The sequence below is a fragment of the Pagrus pagrus genome (genome assembly GCF_965226575.1).
Source record: "Pagrus pagrus genome assembly, chromosome: 22".
Classification (NCBI taxonomy): Eukaryota; Metazoa; Chordata; class Actinopteri; order Spariformes; family Sparidae; genus Pagrus; species Pagrus pagrus.
The window spans coordinates 22,828,562-22,848,483 of record NC_140204.1 but is presented as its reverse complement, the minus strand read 5'-3'; the positions used below and the strand labels follow the sequence as shown (position 1 = coordinate 22,848,483).

Below are 19,922 nucleotides of genomic sequence, written 5' to 3'. Positions count from 1 at the left end.
TCTGATAGGAATACAGCTGAGCACAAATATTTCCTTTAGCGCGGCTAATCAGGCCCAGAGCAATCATTAAAGGAGCATTGTGTCGTTTTGTTGAAGAAATGTTAATGAGAAGAGAAAGATCTTCATTGGCTGATTTTTTTTTTCTGCTTAAACAAACTAAATAAACAACTCTCTTTGTTTTCATGACTGAATAAACAAACTGACCTTAAACAACACACTTTATACAGCTCTATACAATTCTGTTTGAATTGCTTCTCTAAAACTACATAGCGCCCCTTTAAATATAAATATGGACTTCCAGTAGACGCGCACAGACACATGAATCCCAGGGATTCAGTGCACACAGAAAGAACTGAAATAAGAATGTATAAATGTTTGTAATGTAATGATATTTTAAATCCCAGAAGTTGTAATTAAGCTTTAAAAAACATAGACCCATGTCAGGCTGAAGGAATGTAACTAAATAGATTTACTCAAGTGCTGCACATAAGTACATTTTTGAGGTACTTGTACTTTTAGTATTTCTATCATCTGCTACTTTATACTTCCACTCCACTACATTATGGAGGCAAATATAGTACTTTTAGTCACACTTGTTTAATTGACATTAGTTGCTTGTTACTTTGCAGGCTGCATGCTGCATCAGAGCCATAGTAACACATTTTAAAATGTATTTTATTGGCAATTGACGCAGGCGATTGATAATCAGAAAATGCTGAATATCAGATCTGATAATTGGACAGGCTGATAATCAGTCAACCAATAGTATACAGAATATACATACATGTAAAATAATGCACAATTTATGTTCACTTTTAGGCCACTTTGATACTCAAATACATTTAATACATATACATTAAGTACTATTTGTATGGATGACTTTCCATTTTAATATTTTAACACAATATCTTTGCTTTTACTGACTTAGTATGACTTTTGGTATGTTTTACAACACTGTCTCGATCAAGTTTCATTAAGATGTGGACTCGCTAGAAGACACACTGTGTGGAAGCTGCTCCTCTGTCTGGGCTTGTTGTCTTGCTGAAATGTAACTAGCTTTGCCCCAGTGGCAATTCCCTGTGAGGGTGCTGCAGGTTTTTTCTCCAGGATGCCCTTGTCCCCAGATGTCTTTGTAAGTTTTTTCAACAGCTATGAAGCCACAAGTACAGCAGCACCCATGCATCATGACTTATATACAGTGTGTCCCATCTCAGCCAGGGAATCCTGTTTGTCCTTCAGACTATGGCCACTCTCAGTAGTGATCTTCTCTCAGTCTCTGAGACCTCGTCCTAATCTACTGGGGTTCAAGGTTGTAAGGAAAACATTAAAACGTTGAAGTGGTGAGTACTGGTGGTGGAATTGCAGAGCTTTGGGGTGGAGATAGTTGTGTGGCAATCTTGTGAACACGAGAGAAACAGTTGACAAAGAGCCCATGACTGACCACGAAGAAAAAAAAATCTTTATTTCTTTTCTTATCAAGATACATTAAAGGATACAGAGACATTGGAATAAAAAACACTTGAGAAAAGTTTAAATTGTAGCATGTCTGTCTCTCCATCATACAAAAATCAGCACCCTGTCCCTTTTGAATGTTGCCCCTGGGTTTAAATGACCACCCCACCCACCCTATGACGGAGAGCAATGTTTCACATGTACAGTAGCCTATTAGAGCCATCTCCAAAATACTGGAGCAGAATTACACACTTTAGATGTAAAAAAGTTTAAAATATGCCAGTTTTCCACTTTTCTTTACACAGATTAGTATTTGCTACAAACTCAACACTTCAATTTCTTTTTTTTTCTCCGAGAAATATTACAAAGCCCACATTGGGACCGAACTTTCTTATAAAACCAGTGGAACCCCTCACTAGAGTGGGGATTCACAGGCATTATAATTATCCAATTAACAACTTACTTTTAGTACTCACCCTTTCATAACAGTACAAACACAGGGAACTAAAATAAACCAAGCAAAAGTTGAGACAGCTGAAGATTCCTTTCACATCGTCTTCAAACCCAGCCACAATCAAAAACATCACTTCTGTTCTGCATCACCAGACACTCCCAGAAGAGGATTAAGGCCATATGAATAAAGTTCTGAATGAATCAATACAACTTTAATCTCAGACTCTTTTTGCAATCCGTAACATTAATTTTAGAACTTCATTTTTGGCCCTAATTTTCTTCCGTGCATGTACATATTGCTGTATTATTAACAGACTTTTAGTTTTTCTTTTGTATCAGTTTCATTCTAACCAACCAAACAGCACATTGTCAGAAATACTGTGGCTTTAATTAAGAGATTACCTCAGGGCCAAAGTGTCCCTTCACAATGGACCACAACATTTTTTTTTTCACATTATGGCTTCATTTTGGATTCTTGCAGACTCAAACATAGTACCACTAAGCCAAATGTGTTCTCATCATGGCAAGTCACACACTCATATGTGCAACTCAATGGAAACCACAATATTTTGAATTTACTCAGACACTACATACAAGCCTGCTACACTGCAACAGACTCCAATGATGACCCTCTCCCCTTTGATTCCAGACTGCCTGTTCAGACTTCTTGGGTTGAGGTCAGGAGAACAGGAGGAGTCGGGACACTTCTCTCTTTAAACTGCCTAAAAGTGGGGATCAAGTGACAGGAGACGAAAGACAAAATGCAGCTTGACTGCAACCCTAATTCAGTTTCGTAAAAAATGACTACTGTGATGTCAAGGTGGAGATGGTACGGAGCACAAATGAGGACAAAACAAATATAAGCAGTTTCAGTCGGGTTGCATGCTAAAGTGAAGATTCCAGCTTTAAAAATTGTGTTAATAACATCTTCTCAACTTCATTTGGTTCTCTGGGATACTGGTAACTTGGATTACACCAGACAAACTGGTTTGGAGCTATTTTTTTTTTTTTTTAACGTTTTAAAACAAGTCTCGATCTACTTGAGGCGTTTAGAATGCTGCAATGCTGTTTTGCTGTGGAGCCCCAGAAATGTTTTGTGGACTACCAAACTTCACCTGGCTTTCCATCGGCATAATGACTAAATATTCTTGTTTGAGTGAATGTATCCTTTAACCTTATCATTAAAAAGGTATCTGGCAGATTAATTTAGAATGGCAATATGGTTAGTTGCAGCCCTGAGACAATTTAGTGAGCGTCTAACAGGGTGGCACTTTTGATTTTGTATGAGAGATACATCCTTCCAAAACTAGACAATCAGCTTTGATCATAGTGAGAAAACAACAACCTACTTTTTGTTAAATTCAATCCTCGCTTTGTCGACAGGTTTGTTCTTTACCTTCGCTTCTCTCTCTGCACACTGTCAAACCTCGACTTTCACACTGCTCTAGTTGTTTTGTGCTCACTCGATAGACTTCCATAAAACAGAGGACATTATGAGGTTCAGATGGGATGAACCTCTGGGGATTTATTAAACCCTTTAACCACTTTTGTCGACCAACAGATGATAGGAAAAGCTGACAAATTACAGACTCAGAGAGAAAAATAAAATGGCTGTAGATGGATCAAACATCGTGTTCACACTGACTGAAATCAGCAGTGTCAAAGTGTCTCCTCAACTCGCCAATGAACATGTGTACTGTCAATAAGCTACAATCGACAGCCAGTCAGATTTTTCCCTGCTGAAATGGAGTAAAGAAGTGTATGAGGGAAATCGTCGATTCAGATTTGACCTTCGGCCTGCTACAGCGGTCCCATTTCCACCTGCCCACCCCCGTTCTCCTTACATACTGTGGGTGCCCCCCCCCCCTTTAAATGATGCATATATTTACACAAAGATAGAGACGTGGAGGAAAAACAAAGTGTGCTTTATCACCATTGTTTCAGGATGAGAAATATCTTGATTTAAATTACACATTTAAAAACAGATGGCATTGAAAAGGGGAGCAAAAGAATTCTGGATCTGCAATAAAATACTACAAAGCCCAAGGTGTTGTGTGAGTTTCAGCGTGTTGATGTGTGTATTCAACTTCATGGAAATGTACAGTTATGTGTGTGTGTGTGTGTGTGTGTGTGTGTGTGTGTGTGTGTGTGTTAGACACAACTTTTGGGAAGTAACAGAGGACTAAAGAAAAATGACACTGAAAAGAGGGAAAATAAAGACTACTGGTATGGCGTAATGTGCTGCCTGTTAAGTGATGGCTTGAGCACAGACCCGCCCTCCCCACCTCCCACCCAACCCCTGTGTCCTGTTGAAAGACCCCCGTGTCCCTTCTCTTCAGTCCTCCAGGACAATGGGTTCGCTGGTGCTGGAGGGGAGCAGGGGCATGGCCAGGGAGCGAGGAGGCAGTGGCAGCTTGATCCGAACCAAGAGATGAGGCTTCCTCGCTGCCCGACGCATCTCTGACTGGGTCAGATGTTTCCTCAGAGCCCTGGTCGAAAGAGAGCACCAGGACATCACTTACAAGTCCAATACTTCACCTCTAAGGCAAGTTTCTCTGTGACAGCTACAACACAAGTTTGACAAAGTAATGTTACAATCAGCTGACTACCCGTTGATGAAGGCAGTGAGTGACAACTTGGTAACATCCATAACGACATGGGTTAGTGGTGTGACAGATAATAGCATCAACACAATGTACTTCCTCCTCCACATTACAGAATTCTACTGATTAACACAGTAAGTAAAATGTACCTGGTGTCCTTTGTAGCCACAAACACCACAGGGTTGGGTGCCTCTCCCTGGCTGACCTTCTGCCTCTTGATGACCGACTGAGAGGTGGTCCTCATACCTGAAGTATACGGCCTCCCATTAGCTGGGTAGGGCACCCCTGTAGCCTGTGAACCAATGAAAGACCAAGAGGTTGAATCGACTGTGTTGTTTCACTTAAAAGAAAAAGAGCAAGACTTCAAAATCAGCGGTGTGGAGCAGCTTCAGTACAGATGAACATGTATCATTCAGGAAGATGTGCTTGTCTCAGGAGCAAACAGGAGGCTTGGTATTTGACCTAAGAATGAAACTCCTGTAACTAGCTGTAACTGTACGTTGAATGTACACACACTGACTTACCGCACCTTTCTGTTTCTCTCTCACAGAATGTGTCTGCTCAGTTGACTTTCTTTGTCTGCAGCATGTTTTATAAAGTCGAAAAATATAATAAAAAATAGAAGTAAAAGAATGCTGAAATGGGTTGCCAAATATATTTAAGCGACCGTTGGTACACCTGGGCGGCCCGCCACAGTAACGTCTGTGTGTGGGAAACACTGGTTTAGTTGGCTGGAGCTGATTCCTTGTGTTGTGGTGGTTACTTAGTGGTGTACTGTGGTCTGATGCTGGAATTATGATACACACATGTGTCTCTGTGGACCTATGCAGTGAAGACTCACAAAGTAACCGTAGGTGACTGAGAAGCTGACACACACACCTCCCAAATCTCAAGACCGTGATGTGCAAACTGCACGTCAAGCAAGTTGACAGTTTGATTCAGCTTCTGTCAGCAGGCGGATTCCAAACAAAAAGAAACAGAACATGAATGTGTGTTTGTGCAGAATACTGACGCTGTCAAAGCCTCTCTTTCCCAGCAGGCTTTGGCCCACACGAGGCTGGCTGGCCTGATTCCTGTTGATGGGTGTCGGGGGTCCTCTAGACGCCTTCAGTTTCAGAGGAGCCGAGATGGCTGCAGAAACAACAACAACCAATCAGACTGGAGGAAGGACAGTTAAGGCACACATATGTTGCCTGTGTTTATAAAGTGCTTTTCGAGTCGACCTACTACTACAACACATGCCGCAACACATTGAGACACACACATTCATACAGTGATAGCAGAGGCTGCTGCCACGCAGGGCGCCGACTTGCTTATCAGGAGCAATACAGCGCTTTCTATCCAAAGCGCCCCCCAAAATGTCCATGTCCAGCCACTCACACACACACCAGGGTTCACCATCTTGCCAAAAAGCACTTTGACATGCACCCGGACTTCCAATTAGTGGACAACACGCTCTACAGCAACAGTTCAGGATTGACAGACGAGATGAGAGATGATGTCACATGATGCGTTCTTACCTAAATCCTTCACTATGGTGGCCAGTGACTGTCGAGGCACCAACTTGCTCTTTAGAGGAGTTTTTGTGGCTTTGGGCAGCCGGATCATACCTGAGGATACAGACATGTCAATTAACACATTTCTCCAGTGTGGTTTAGATAAAGCAGCTTGTTTAATGTGCTGGTTTAAAAAAAAAACATTTAAACACAATAACTGTTAAAAACAACAGCATGTGATATGACTGTACATCCTCAACTCTAACTTGATAGCAGTCTAGAAAAGAGCTAAGAAGACTCACAGAATGAAAAATGTACATATGATAGTGTCACATAAAGTCTGTGTAATCTTATTAATAACAGGCTTCACTCTGGAAACCGGAGTAGTGTTGATGCATGTGTGTACATACACTCAGCTTTGACAGCATTGGCATTGATGGAGGCGTAGGGCCGCCGTGCAGCGCGGCGAGGCTGCAGAATGTCCTCACACACCCGGCGAGCGATGCGGGTCAGCTTGGTGGTCTGCAGGATGAACGTCTGGCGGTTCTTGGCTAGCAGCTTAGCTCGACCCTCGTTGCGGGTGAACGGTGACATGCCCTGGACCTCCTGACGTGTCATGTGACCGCGGGGGCCTGACTCCTGGATGGAGAGGAAGAAGGGACATCATGAGGGGCGTAACTCAACCTTGAGACATATCATTCTGAGTTGTCAACTCTTGTTTATAACTCAAATCTACTATTAATTGAAAAACCTTTTTTAAGGTGATACGATTGTGAGAAAGGAGACTTACAGAGCCAGCTCTAGCAGCGCCCTCTAGCTGTGTGGGGGTCTTCAGGCCTCCATACTTCTTCCAGTAGTTCCAACAGGAGGCGCACAATCTGCACTGCATGTTGGGAGGTCCCCAGGCATACCACTGAGGAGACTGGGCCGCTAGGTTGGTGGAAGGAGACTCGGTGTTAGAAAATAAATCTCAACAATAAATCTCAACGGCTTATGCAACATCTGTGTTGTGAGCTGCACTGCTTTATAGATGGAGTCCAGAGTGACACCAAAGTCGGCAGTGATATTGTTCAGTGTGAAAAAAAATACAGGCTGTGCCACTAAAGACAATACATGCATTTAAGAGGAAGCAACTACTGAACTGTAGCCGATAAGCTTTCACAAACAGTAAAGACACAGTAGAACAACACGTCTATGAAACTATCCTCTTTCTATAGGTGACACCGCAGGTGTTCACATCTGCATCCATTGTACTCTAGAAAATGCTGAGCTTCATTCAATAACCTCCTGTACAGACAAATTTGCTCTATCCGCCAAACAAAAAAAATCTTAAAAATGTCCTCTCCTGTCTGCAACTGAACGTACAGAAACTGTCATCATGGAATCCTTTGTTCAGAGTGTGGACTTACTGTGGCAGCTCTCACAGCTGAGTCCTTTCTGAAAGCCTGCTGCCCCGTTCATACCAGGCTTGCTGCCTGGAACCATGATCTGGTTGGGGTTGGGTTTGGTGCTGGTGAGGGGAGGAGTGCAGAGTGGAAAGAAGAGTGAGTTACTCAGTTCATACTCATGGAAGCTACTTTGTCTAGCAGTTTACAGTAATACTCACTAGGTGGGGATGTACACCTGCTTCAGCTTGCTGTCTGCCTCTGCTGCCTTTAGTCGTTTCTGACAAAGAGAGGACAAAGAATGAGAAATGGCTTCAGCCCCAGGTAAACCCAAATCGAACAGCATCTTCTGCTATTTTGGGACTTAATGTAGACCTACCTGTTGGATGTAGCGGTCGGTAGTCTTCCACATGTAGTAGAACTGGACCACACTGGCTAGAGACTTCCAGGGCAGCTGAAGGAAAGGAAAACATCTATTGAACCAGGACTCCACATAAAGGGTATATACAGGACAGTTCAATATGTTGAATTCAATATCTTCAATATCCCCACTAATCAAGTGTCCACCCCCACTGTAAAAGACGGCAGAAAAGATGAGCTTACAAAGTCCTGGCGGATGTCGTTGAAGTCTTTGCCATATTTCTCCAGAGCCTCCTCAAACAGCATCGCCTCTGAGGCGCTCCACTCCTCCATCTCATCGCGGCACAGCACCGGCCCCCCCTGAGGAACCAGGGTGGACATGGCTTTGGCCAAGTCATAGTTGTTCTTCTGCAACGTGTCCATTGCATGGAACTGAGAGCAGAGAGAGGGTAGGGATGAGTGGTGGAACATTAGAGCTTCATCATCACAGACACCAATCTATATATTTACCTACCTTACCGTACGAGGCCGTACACACTTCTAAATAATGACAGGTACCACTAGTTCTACAGTATGTATCATGGCCAGAGGCACCTGTTAGGTTATCGGGCCTGAAACAAGTAAACCGAGCAGTTTTGCTTCACTGTAATAAAGCCTGGCCCCACTTTTCAAGTGTGTTAGTTTGAAGTTAACTGGTTAAACAGCCATGACAACACTCATCAACTTGATAAGGATGACATACACTACTCTGAAAACTAGATTAGGACAGGTAGGACAATCAAATCTTACAAAATGTCCTTGATAAAAAAATAAAAAAAAACAGTGTGTCTCCATGTGTGGTGTATTGACATTTAATGTCCCCAACAACCTCTGTAGTCTCATTTAGCTACTTGTTTGCAACTTTGCCTTTTTTAGAACAGGTAAACGCTTTAAAATTCACAAAAGGAATATTTACCAAGGGTGCTCCGACTGACTCACCTATCATTATCGGCCAATATACGTAAAAAGTTTGATCGGTGGTCTCTATAGAGCCCGTCACTTAAAAAAAAGGAGACATTTTCTCTGTGCTGTTAAAATGCCACAGCCACACAGCACTGCTAACAGCTCACTAGCTCTCCTTCTGTCAATATGGATTTTCAGAGCCCTCTTGGCTTAACCAGTACAACACATTTGTGAGGTCCAGCCAGCTGTTTGTGACTCAGGGGAAAGATGGACCGGTAGCGTGCACAGTTCTCATAAAATTAGCTCTCGCGCTAAGAGGCCAGCCAGTGTTTGTAACACTGACACAGTGCTGTGGAGAGACAGATCACTATCGTAACAGTGTGAGAAGACGCGCTACATTGTAGTAAGAAGTAGTTGGTTCAGTTTATCATTTGGGATTGTTCACAATAACTACATTTTCTGTCATCCCCAAGGGAGAGGACGATGTGACACCATTTGTTTTGAGCCCTACAGCATGAGAGCTAACAGCTGATGGAGCTAACAGCCAACAGCCAACAGCCAACAGCAGAGCTAAACACAGAAGAACTGTTCATAGGAACATTTGTTAAACTGTGAACTGCAGTTAAATGTGACAACACAACAAGTTTTTCAGCTGAGTTAAAGTAGGTTAAAGTACTTAAAGTTTGGATTTACAGATGGTTTACATCAGTATACATTTATCAATCTGAAGTAACTAGGTACAAGCAGTGACCAGGTCTTGGAGTTTTGGTTTCTGGGCACAGACCTCAGTACAAAGACTGACACACATGAGACTTTAATTACTTTACTTTTTTTTAAATCTCTTTTTTCAGTTTAGAGATAACTTTTTATAGATAACCTATTTCTTAAAATTGATGTAAAATAAACATAATTATTTATTTCCTTTTAACATTTTAATGGTGATTTTACTATGCCACTAGTAACTACTGTAACAATTGTAGGTGATGATCAAGTTAAAAAAAAATCTTTCTGGGTTTTGGGACTTAAGCTTAGTTTATGCTTCTGCATCGCGGCGACGGCGTAGCTACGTCATCGACCCTACGCCGTCATTGAGCATTCGAAGTTCTGCGTCGAGGGAACGCGTTGGTCTGCAATTCACCGCCAAGCCGCGAGGGGGGGTGGGGGGGGATTGGTTTCGGGGGGTTCTTGCTCTCTTGCACTGCAGTTGCGGTCAGAGCGGATATGCTGTGTAGCATTCTGGTCACAGTGTGGGGCTTACAAGCTACATGCTGCACAACACCAATACTCCTCCTGCCCTGCTGGGATCTCACAAAGCATGGAGTTCACAAGCAATAGGAGACAAGCATGCAAGCAGCAGAAGTAACTGGCGGTGTTGTTATACTGTTGACCGGAAAAGCAACTGCCGGAATGACGGTCTGAGCGGACCAATCTCAGTCCTTGCCGTTCGCGTCTCGATGCGTCGACGTGACGCGTAGTCAGGATTTTTTGGAGGCGCACGTCAGGCTACGGCGCAGGGTCCGCGTAGGGGTCTGCGTCGACGACGTAGCTACGACGTCGCCGCGACACAGAAGCATAAATCAAGCTTTATACCTGCAGCACTCTTGTATAGTATGGAAAAACAAGCGTGCAGACACACACACACAGACAGACAGACAGACAGACACACAGACACACACAGTCAGTGGTCTCACCAGTGTGATGTCTCTTGAGGCTGCAGCTGCGCTCATGTGGAGGCTGGGCTGGCGGATGGAGCTGCTGCAGTCGAGGGCCCGAGCAAATGTCCCCACAGCTCTGAAATAAACAGACACTGATCAATGATCACTGATCTGTCTGCTACATTTATGGTTAGAATATAGTAGGATGTTTAAGGGGTAGTGTACGTTGTGCTGAATGTTCATTAAATGACCACTAGATGGAGTGTTTGGCTCTTTGACTAATGACTTGGACAACAGGATGATTCCCTCCAAAAGCAAACTTACTACAGATTTCTTGCTGCACCACCATACGCTGCTGGAATATCATATTCTCATTGCTAAACTAGTGTTAAATGCATACCTAATGCATGTCAAGTGATAAATATGTTATATATCTTTACCCTGAATTGAATGAATACCTCTGACACATCCAGGGCAGAGGTTTGTCTGACATCAGTCACTGATATGCTGCTCACCAGTCACACTACACTAAAAAAATCTTATCTTAAGCTCCTGCCAACAACACATGATGCATGTGTCACCATGAAAAATATTTATTTTCCCAGGAGATTATCAAACTTGTTGCCAATTTATGCATTTCCTCTAGAAAAGCTGTCCTGCTATGGTAGAGTTATAAGTCGTCATGGTAACAGGATCTAGCAATGATGATGCAACTGGGTGACAGATGGCAGGGAAGTGTTACCTTGCCACCACCAGGAACTGGTCGATCTGAGGGTCTTTGAGCTGGTTGTTGGGGTCCCACACCTTGGTCTCCAGCTTCTCCTGGACCCGGTTGTCTGATTCACCTGATACAAGGAGGAAGTGGTCAACTCTTTACCGTTTCTGCTGTAAAGATGACAACAGCTCACCTAGTGACTGAATTCATCACACATTGGCTTGCCAGGTATCTGCAACTCACCCTCAGCAAGCTTGTCAGGGATCTCTGCCTGGTATTTAGAGCCCACCCGGATCTCGCCCTGGTCTGCCAGCAGGGTCTTCTGGACAGGGTCAAACACCAGCGAGTAGAAGAAACAGTCCTGGATAGAACACACAGCAGAAGATTAGGGGAAAACCAATTATCGGTCTCGGCCGATTACAGAGGCCGATATTCTGTGCTATCTGTTTTTTTGTGTCCGATTGCTGATAAAATAAATACATTTAGAAATGCACAGCTTTGGCTCTGATGCAGCATCCTGTCTCCACTCTGTGAACAACAACACTATCTGATTGGCTACACGTCACAAGTATCTTGTCTGAATCTGAATCTACAAAGTAACTAGTAAGTAAATTTCTGAAAGTGTGGAGGGAAGTGTTACTTTTATTTTACTGTAAATGTATATTGGTTCCAATTATCGGTTATCTGTCTCCTTGATTACCAATAATCGGTATCGGCTCTGAAAAAAACATATCAGTCGACCACTACAAAAGATTGCAGCTGCATGCCAAATGCACTTTGTTCCATCTATTCATTTACAGCACTTGTATTTTGGAATGTGAAAACTGAAAACATAGAATATATGAGCGCCACAGTAACGTGCTGAGGACAAATGGTGTCCTACCTCTTTATCCAGGTAGCCGACCAAGACGTCTGTTTCATTGAGGAGGGTGACGTTACATTTCCCCCTGAGGAGAGACAGGGGAGCATTCAGAGACAAAGACAGACAGATTCTCTACGGTCTCAAGGGTCAAAATAAAGGTTTGATGCAAAGACTTAAAATATGTTAACACCACAGCCACATAAGAATCAAGCAATTTTCAGTGTAAAGCTGATGTTATCATTTGCAATGCAAAAAATAGTATTACATTCAAAACAAATGCATAATAGAAGTATTTTGATCAGAGGTCTCAGTCTGCTTGACCCTGCTGTATTTTTTGAGTTTATCCATCAAACATAGAAAGTTGAAAGAGCTGTTTTTTTTCCGATTAAAAGGGCGAGTGCATGTTTAAAAGGGATGGGTTACACACATTAAAAGACACATAAGTTCAACACAAGTTAAATCTGGTAACTTTTGAATTGCCTACCGTTCAAATTTAAAAAAGATATCTCTGGTCCATTTGTTATTCTTATCATATCCACTCACATCCTGACCTAAACATTCAAGTAATAATGTGAACAATATGGACTGAGTCTACCATACTTGGATATTTATGTAATATGCCTGTATGACTAAGTCTCTATGGCATCTTTCTAACAATTATTCATCAACAACTGAACAGGATGGGCAACAATTATCTCTAAAGAGGGAATAAACTGGGATGGCCTGTGCAGGGACAGAACACATCACTGCCTTAAATGACTGCAGCAGACCATTTATCCAGCAGTTCAATCCCAACTGTGCATGGCAGGTGTGTGGAATCACACTAAACTGCAGCTGCTGGTAGTAAATATGTACCGTATGTGAGTAGCGGGTAGAGATTCAAACTGTCGAGACAGGAAGAGTTCTCTGTGTTTGAGCTGGTGTTTCTGTTGTTCAGATAGCGTCGGCTGCTTCGACTCCTCCTCGAATTCTCCTACAACACAAACACATCAGCATCAGCCCCGCTTTCTACTGACATGACAAACATCATTCACTGTCACAAAATAAAAGAAGAATACAGAATTAAAATACATCCTGCTGGCTGCCTGCTGCATTACAGTAAAGTGATGTCTTTTTCTTAACTTACCAGGGTGTTCTACTTATTCTAATAAGTGTCTTTACCCACTTAGTCATTCTATCCACATTACTTTATAATTATTGATCAAAAATCTCAGCGTTAATATTTTGTGAAAGTACCAATAGTCATCCCAACAATATCTTCGCGATCAATATCTAGGTATTTGGTCATAGATATTGTGATATTTGAATTTGTCGTCCAGCCCCAGCATTTATGAAGTGCTTTTGAGGAGATTTCAAAATATCAGGATATATATCATTATTTTAGACCATTGCAAGCTATGTTAAAAATCAAAGGGCAGGTCTTGCTGTATGGTAAAAATTCAATTACACATGATACTGCATCAATGTAAAGAATTTCCTCCAGCTGCTTTTAATGCTAACCCAAAACCAGAGAACAGACTTCACTGTAGGTTGTAATGTGTATGATTGTGTATGTGACAATAAACTGGATCTGTCAGGTATTTCATTCACAGGATTAAGTGTACAATAACCATCTCAGAAAATATCACAGTTTCACAGTATCACAGCACTACACAATGATTATATTATTGTTATTAGCAACAATGACCCTGAAAGGAATAAACACAGAGAGGCTTTTTGGGTGAACAAACAAGCTTCATTATAATTTCAATAAATATTATGTGCTGACAGACATGACATTTGTTATAAAAAGGTACATCTTATCTTATCCCATCCTGAACTTGAAAAATAAACTTTTTTAAAAACACTAATAAAGTAGAATTTCATACCATCGATAAGCAAATGTACACGGTATAATAACTTCAATTTTGGTGCCGCGGTTTACTTTAAAACCCTTACACAATAATAGAGGATTTTAACTGTATTACCTTCCCCTATTGGCAGATATTGTATGGTATGTACAATCTATCAGGAATGCGCACTTGCACTGAACATGTTTAAGGCATACGTCTGCATCAGGGCGCCTGCTGTCCTGAAGTAGTGGTCTCATTGACACAAATAAGAAGGCAGCCTGTATTGTCTGTACACTTTTATGTAATGACCTTTTACTGTCCACAGTTAAATTCTTACTTTGCTTTTATTGCTTTCACTTCCTTTTGCAGCAGTTAATATTTTGTTAATCCTCTGTAAAGCACTTTATAAGAGTTCAAGGGTCATCAATTTATCAAGTAAGGGAAAAGTGGTCCCAAGCGCTCAATGGTGATTTTACTTCAGTTAAGACTTATGCAAGAAATGTATGAATTTAAAGAGTGTACTTGATCTTTGCCAGAGTCAGTTATTAATGGACTTAGTGTAAAACAATGTGAGTGCTTCACATTACCACACCCATGTGACACCCATGTTTCCAGCCAGTAAGAGATATGAACAAATTAAGCCATAGGCAGCTGTGTGTGTGTGTGTGTGTGTGTGTGTGTGTGTGTGTGTGTGTGTGTGTGTGAGTATGGCCACTAGATTGCGCATTCCTAATTTCAGGCGGGTGAGTAATTTGTTGCAAGCTGGAGGGGAGGGACTATATCGCTCCATCTCTGTGGACTCCGCCCCTGCACTCAGCCACAGGAAACCCTGTCAGTGAGGGCAAGGGAGAGAGGGAGCGCGAGAGACTCAGAGATAGTGTGCGAGAGGGACGGTACCTTAAGCCACACCCCTTTTCTGTTAACCTCTCAACCCCCTCCCCCCTCCTCCCCCTGTCCGGCTAGTCCCTGCCAGACAAAGTAGGAAACCCTGTGTACTAAACCTGAGGCGCCCATCCCCCCCGCAACATGTATCCCCAACTCCCTCCACACACACACACACACACACACACACACACACACACACACACACACACGCACACACAAAAAGAAGAAACCACATATACTGAGGGAGCGACATGCACTTAAAGCACACACAGCATTACAGTAACACGCTCTTTGCACACACACACACGCACACACACACACGCACACACACACACACACACACACACACACACACACACACACACACACACACACAAGCACGCACACACACACACGCATGCACACACACTTTCTTCGCACTGACAAAGACGTAAGGCAAGTCAGAATTAACCCGTTGCGTGCTGTGGCCCTCGGGGACAGATCAAGGGCCTTTTGTTCTGCACAAAGAATTGATGTGTGTGTGTAGAAGGACGAGGAAGAGGAGTGGAGCCATGATGAAAAAAAGTGAGCAGATAAAGTGAGTTTTAGTCCAGACAAGCAGCAGCAGAGAGACAGTGCTGGGCTCACTTCTTCATCATTGTTACAGGGTCACAACGGGCTGAATCGAACAGGACTGAAAGGACCAGAGCAGACTCTGTTAGACCCTGTCGTAGACATCACTTTGTGTCTATGACAGGCCACTTCCACATGTTAACTCTGGACAATGTCTGGAGAATTTGTCCAGAGTTGCCGTTTCACACATGAGGCACACGACAGGAGACCGAGCATGTCAGATGTGCTCCCACCTACTGGAAATACTAATAATAATTTGGTTTAGGGGTAGGGTGGCACCTGAGAAGAGTGTGCAAGAGGAAGACTGGTCCGTAATGATGACCGTTTGTGTTGATATCATACTACATGAATTTGGATGCATCCACAATATCAACAAAAGAGTGGAGAGCAGTAAACAGGCAAGCAAAAATAGGAATAGGAAGCAGCTACACTCATCAACACAACCTCTTGCTCGTAGAGTATCGGAAATGCCACCGATACTGCGATACGTGAGTCTATCCACCGATCTGATACAACGTAATTTAGAAACGGGATTCTGCTAACGCTACACATCGGAAATCAATTCTATCAAAAGCGGCAAAGAAGGAGTCAGACAACGTGTCAGCTATTTGGCAATATTTGACTCTGGGGATAACCCTACCAGTGAACCGACAACATGTTCAGTATGCAAGGCTGTAATTTGGAGGGGTGGCACGAGTGTTGCCATTTTCAACACCAGCAACCTTATAAAGCATCTGAAGACGCATCACGCGAAAGAGCATGATGAAACTGCTCTCCCCAAACTTGATGAGACAGTGAGGGAACACATTATATGTAGGCTGAAAGACGTGCAGGCAGTCAGCTTTACTACTGACATTTGGACCTCATTTGTGCCCCATGTCTTTGCTGAGTCTGCACACTGGGTGGACACAGTATCTCCATCAACATTTACCCTTCAAAGTGCGATGCTCCAAGCAAACGAGTTCTGTGAGTAAGTTTTAAGGGAATTATTTATTCCTAGATTTATTTATTTGTTCTTTTTCGGTTATGACTGACTGTCAAAATAGATAATAATCATTCTATGCAAGGTTTTACCTGAGCCAGGCCATACAACAATGATAGCAATCATATCATATTCATACAGGGTCAGTATATACAGAAAATCTTCTTTTTTTTTTTAAACACGCACTGGTATTGGATCGGTACTCGGTATTGGCCGATACCCAAAGCCCAGGTATTGAAATAGGTATCGGGAAGGAAGAAATGGTATCAGAACATTGCTCTACTTGCTCGTTGTGTATTTTCTGGACAATGCCCAGCTCTATTCACACATGGACTCAATCAGACTAAAGTCCAAAGGACTAAAGTCCATTTAATGTCCAGGCCAGCTGATTTTGACATTTCTGTTCTCTCATACAGTTCCTCTGGGTAATGTCTGGACCATTTCATATTAATATTATACCAACATTATACTGCACGTGTTGATCTGTATGTGCAAACCAGGCGTATCTTTTATGCAATTTTTGTCATTTTATTTAGCTAATATAATGATCAGCCTCCAGAATGAGTGAGAGCCACTGCTCAGTGACAGACTCTCATTCAGTGAACTAACCCAGGAGCACAAAGAGGCCAGCAATGGCGAGGAGAGGCAGCAGGGAAAGAACATTGTGTAGAGCTAGAATATTTTTTACTTCTAACTTGGTGAATTAAGGGTTTATTTCTACCCAACCAGAGTTGGTGATTGTTGGAACACTGGAGTTCAACAATGAGATCGAGCGGCAATTAAACATTGTCTAGAATAGCCGCTATTAGCCGTGTCATGTCCGTTCTAGACAATGCTTGTGGTTCCACCAGCTGCGCCATGGTGCATTTCAGCAGCATCCCAGAAGCGGCTCTTCGCTCTGCTTTGCGGAGAATATGCAGGTCTATTTTTGATGGAAGTGGGCTGCAGCCGTGTCAAGCTACACAGAGCAGAGCCAGGCAGGAAGTCAATTTTCAAAATAAAACACAATGTGCAGATTCGGAATCTACAATAAAGTCAGAAATGGGGCGCCCATTAGCTCAGTTGGTAGAGCGGGCGTCCCATGTGCAGAGGTTTTGCCCTCGCTGCAGTGGCCCAGGGTTCAAGTCCAGCATGGGACCTTTGCTACATTTGCTCTGATCTGCCTCTGGAGGTAGTATCAGAGCTGCAGCAGAGGCAAAAAGGGTGTCTGCATGAATGGAAAAGCTGGAGGCGCGGATCAGGGGTGTGACGGTCTGATGGTGTTCACAGTCTGACAGCTAAACAGGTCCCACGGAAATGTCCCACAAAGCAACGTTACAGAACCAAACGACAGTAATATGGCAACTGGTAGTGTCTTTGGCAACTCATATGAGGAAAAATACTGCAGTTATACGCAGAAAAGTGTCTGTCATCTTTGTCACATTTCTGCCCGAAAAACAGCGTCTGCTCCCGGCAGCAGAGCCAGGCGGCTCCCACAGTTGAATGGCGGTGATTTTGAAACGTGATTCAGAGCAAAAAACGTTGTCTTTGTCACGTCTTTGTCGCCTTCCACTATTGTGTTGTTGTAGTTACTGTCTCAGTAACAGCATCCCTGCTCGCTAGTGAGTCAGACAGGGTCCGCTGTTTACTGATGGTGATTACGTAATTATGTAATGGATCTCAATCACAACACATTTTAGCTGCATCCATACGATTGTAAACAGCTGGCCGATACATGTTTAGATTAACAGGTGGAAGCCGGGCAAAACACGTTGAAAAAAAACACACTGACGTCAACGTCATGACGTGTACCTTCACGCCTCTTTTGGTTCCGCAGTGCCAGCGTGCTGTATGAATTGACACTAGTGCAGCTTTCTGCCGCCGCTGCTTGGTTCAGTGTGAACAAACAAAGGCAGAGAAATGGCAAGCCTTCCCTGCTGCGGTAATGCCGAGTCTCTGTGTGAAAAGAACTAGAGATCTGCCCAGTGGAATAAAGTTAGCTTCTGCTCTGCTTCATCAGGACTGTGGGCCATTGGTTTGATGAGATGATTGAATGATGAATAACAACACGACAGCTGTCACCACTTTGATTCTCATATTGTTTAAGTAATTGGCCGAAGGAAGTATATGAATCAAAATTTTCAAACAGAGCCCCGCCCACTTCAAACTACAGAGCATTGTTAACAACAAATACAGAAATCTCTATAGAAATTACCAAAACTCTTCAAACTTTCCTATCTTATGTCCATGTAGGACCCCATTGCCTACTGCTAGCAGCCGACTAATCTGATGGATCTGTTTAGCTGCATTAAAACAAAAAGAAAAGTACATTTTTTGGTTGAGCTCTGTTACTGTATCAGCTATAAACTCTTAATAGGCATAGCCATGTTTGTAAGATAAGACGACTCAGTCTTGTTAAAATAATAAAAACCTTAAAAAAATATATCATTGTGTCGTTACTATCATGTCTCTCACTTGTCTTGTGTTGCATCACTTAATAATATATATATATATTTTTTTTAATATATAATTATTGTATTTAATCAAATCTCAGACCTGTCCACAAATGACCGGTGAACAAACACTTAGCATCTGTGTGTGGTGAGTACAATGTAAAAGCAGCATTAATGCATCCATTTTGAAATGCATTGAGGTGTGTGTGTGTGTGTGTGTGTGTGTGTGTGTGTGTGTGTGTGGGGATGTCTTTGTCTGGAGCACTGCGGCCCAGGAGGAGAAAGGAGGGGATAATGAGTGAATGTGATCAGGCTTCAGTAGTCTGCATGCCATTAGCACCATCCCACTACCTCCACCCTCCCACCTCCTTGGCTCTCTGATCACACACACACACACACACAAGACGGAGACAGGGCTCATGGGCTCATGAATCAGGGTGGGGTGAAGGGGGGGCAGAACAGACACAACGTACTGAGACAATACTACTGAAAGATGTTGTCAGACATTATCATTATTCTTGTTATTACCATCATTAGAAATCACTCCAGTGTGGTGTGGGATCATTTTACTGATTTTGTGGTGTCAAGCTTGTAAAATTTGAGAGGAAACCTGTCTACCCTCGCTACCTTAAAAAGAGCTGAGCAGAATATATGAAATGCTTATTACATGTATCTGACACACTGAACAGCTAGAGACTTTATACACCTCATGTTCCAAAGTTTCTTAATCCAAATAATAAAGTACGGCTGGGCGATATGGCCTTCAAATGATATCGCAACATTTTAGCTTTATCACGCAATGCATATCCTTATAATTTTGATATATTTTACTTGATAAATGGTAATATCACAATATTTTTTACCAAATACTTTGATATTGTTATTGCGACAATATTGTAGGGATGACTATTGCTACATTAAAAAAATATAAATAAGCTTCAGAAATGTAGGTATAAGAACAGCCTGGTATCACTTTACTGTAATGCATCTTTTAAGATCTTTAAGATCTAACTGTAGTTTCTAAATCAATTTGAACTAGCCTGATTTCAATACATATACACAATAGAATGCCCACATATTAATATATAATCACAGTAATATAGATGTATATAAAGATTAAAGAAACACAGCCGTCTCTTTAACTACTCCTTTTCCAAATTAGCATTCAGCACTGAGCTTAAGAGAAAAGTGCTGGTGTTACTTTAACTGTGGAAGCAGGCCTTGGTGCAATTTACAATATAAATGCTGAGGAGGTG

At 42.4% G+C, this 19,922-nt stretch overlaps 1 protein-coding gene across 1 annotated transcript in view; it reads right to left on the bottom strand.

The window, feature by feature from the left end:
- Positions 1 to 1,437: 1,437 nt before the first annotated feature.
- Positions 1,438 to 19,922, bottom strand: part of mta2 (metastasis associated 1 family, member 2) — a 31,566-nt gene continuing 13,081 nt past the window's right edge. Inside the window, exons 4-18 of the mRNA XM_084344658.1 lie at positions 12,779 to 12,896; positions 11,945 to 12,008; positions 11,305 to 11,422; positions 11,089 to 11,191; positions 10,383 to 10,482; positions 7,993 to 8,181; positions 7,769 to 7,843; positions 7,611 to 7,669; positions 7,414 to 7,514; positions 6,795 to 6,934; positions 6,415 to 6,643; positions 6,029 to 6,118; positions 5,521 to 5,639; positions 4,658 to 4,800; positions 1,438 to 4,394 (exon numbers count right to left, since the gene is read on the bottom strand). Coding sequence (XP_084200784.1) covers positions 4,241 to 4,394; positions 4,658 to 4,800; positions 5,521 to 5,639; positions 6,029 to 6,118; positions 6,415 to 6,643; positions 6,795 to 6,934; positions 7,414 to 7,514; positions 7,611 to 7,669; positions 7,769 to 7,843; positions 7,993 to 8,181; positions 10,383 to 10,482; positions 11,089 to 11,191; positions 11,305 to 11,422; positions 11,945 to 12,008; positions 12,779 to 12,896 — 1,802 coding nt within the window. The 3' untranslated portion in view covers positions 1,438 to 4,240. The remainder of the gene's footprint in view (positions 4,395 to 4,657; positions 4,801 to 5,520; positions 5,640 to 6,028; positions 6,119 to 6,414; positions 6,644 to 6,794; positions 6,935 to 7,413; positions 7,515 to 7,610; positions 7,670 to 7,768; positions 7,844 to 7,992; positions 8,182 to 10,382; positions 10,483 to 11,088; positions 11,192 to 11,304; positions 11,423 to 11,944; positions 12,009 to 12,778; positions 12,897 to 19,922) is intronic.